Source organism: Hipposideros armiger, unplaced genomic scaffold, assembly GCF_001890085.2.
Source record: "Hipposideros armiger isolate ML-2016 unplaced genomic scaffold, ASM189008v1 scaffold_124, whole genome shotgun sequence".
NCBI classification, from domain to species: domain Eukaryota; kingdom Metazoa; phylum Chordata; class Mammalia; order Chiroptera; family Hipposideridae; genus Hipposideros; species Hipposideros armiger.
In genome coordinates, this window is record NW_017731474.1 from 1478877 (window position 1) to 1480070 (window position 1194).

The following is a 1194-nucleotide window of genomic DNA, read 5'->3' on the forward strand; positions in this document are numbered from 1 at the left end:
CAGTGTTTTTGTGATGATCCCTTTGGTTTAAATGAGTAGATTGTTAAGCCTCAGAACTACTAGTATTCATGATCATTTGTTTTGTTCTTTATCTGACCTTTTACCAGGAGAGTACTTCTTGACCATCATTCTTTTATGATAGGCTTTTAGCATTATAGATGCTTTTAGTGTATTTAGCATATATTCACACATTCTTTGGATTTATCATTATTTGCATCCTCTGAGACTGCTTTTCTTTGTCTTTTTTGTTCTAAAATTAACAGTTATTCTATTTCTTCTATTTTGTTTTTCCCTTTTCACTAGTTTCTAGAGTGATTTGGAGCTCAAGATCATGAACAAAAGAATACTGTGCAATTTCTTTGCTCCACCCACTTTTTCCCTACCAAATCTACACTGCCTATAGCATCCTTGCTAATTAAGAAATGAGATTTATTTTGTGATGTTTTTCATTCATAGATTATATAGAGTTATTCTTCAACTCTAATGGTAAACTGTTTGGTGATTTATTGACACTAAAGGCAGGATAATTATGGCACACCCAAGAAGAGTTTTTTATTGGTTTTTGCATTATGTGTGTGCATATACTTTAAAAAAATTTTTTTTTCAGTACATAATATTAAAAACCTGCCATGACTAGTCTTGTGCAGGAATCTTCCACGCATGAATAAGTGAGAGCTGTCTATATGTTAAATCTGTATAGAGTTGGCAAGTGACCTGTTGTCTTCCATCAACAGCTCTTGACCTGCAGCAGTGTGGCCTCACCAATGAAGGAGCAAAGGCTTTACTAAAAGCCCTTGAAACCAATAGAACTCTGGTTGTTCTGGATATAAGAAAAAATCCACTTGTTGGTATGTTTCCACAGTTTTTTAATTGATAAACAAATAGCAAAACAAAAAGAATTTGTTCGTGTATTGACAATTTTTAAAACCTAATGTGTTTACTTTCCTAATCTTACACTTTTTTTAATACAAAGTCTTGCCCTTGTGGAATTTACATTCTAGCGGAAGAGTTCAGGTAGAAATGAATAAACAGATAAGTAGTATAATTTTAGATAGAAAGTGCAAAAATACCTTAATATAAGGAGACTGAGGGGGGCAGGTAGGAACATTAGATAGGTTTTTCAGGGACAGCTTCACTGGAGAAGTGACATTTGAGTTCAGGAGACCTGAGTGAAGAGAGAGGCAAGCCATGGAA

At 34.0% G+C, this 1194-nt stretch overlaps 1 protein-coding gene across 1 annotated transcript in view; it reads left to right on the forward strand.

Moving 5' to 3' along the window:
• CEP78 (centrosomal protein 78) overlaps positions 1 to 1194 on the forward strand; it is a 40300-nt gene that overhangs the window by 13589 nt on the left and 25517 nt on the right. The window contains exon 6 of the mRNA XM_019648288.1: positions 735 to 844. Within this exon, the coding sequence (XP_019503833.1) occupies positions 735 to 844 (110 nt within the window). The remainder of the gene's footprint in view (positions 1 to 734; positions 845 to 1194) is intronic.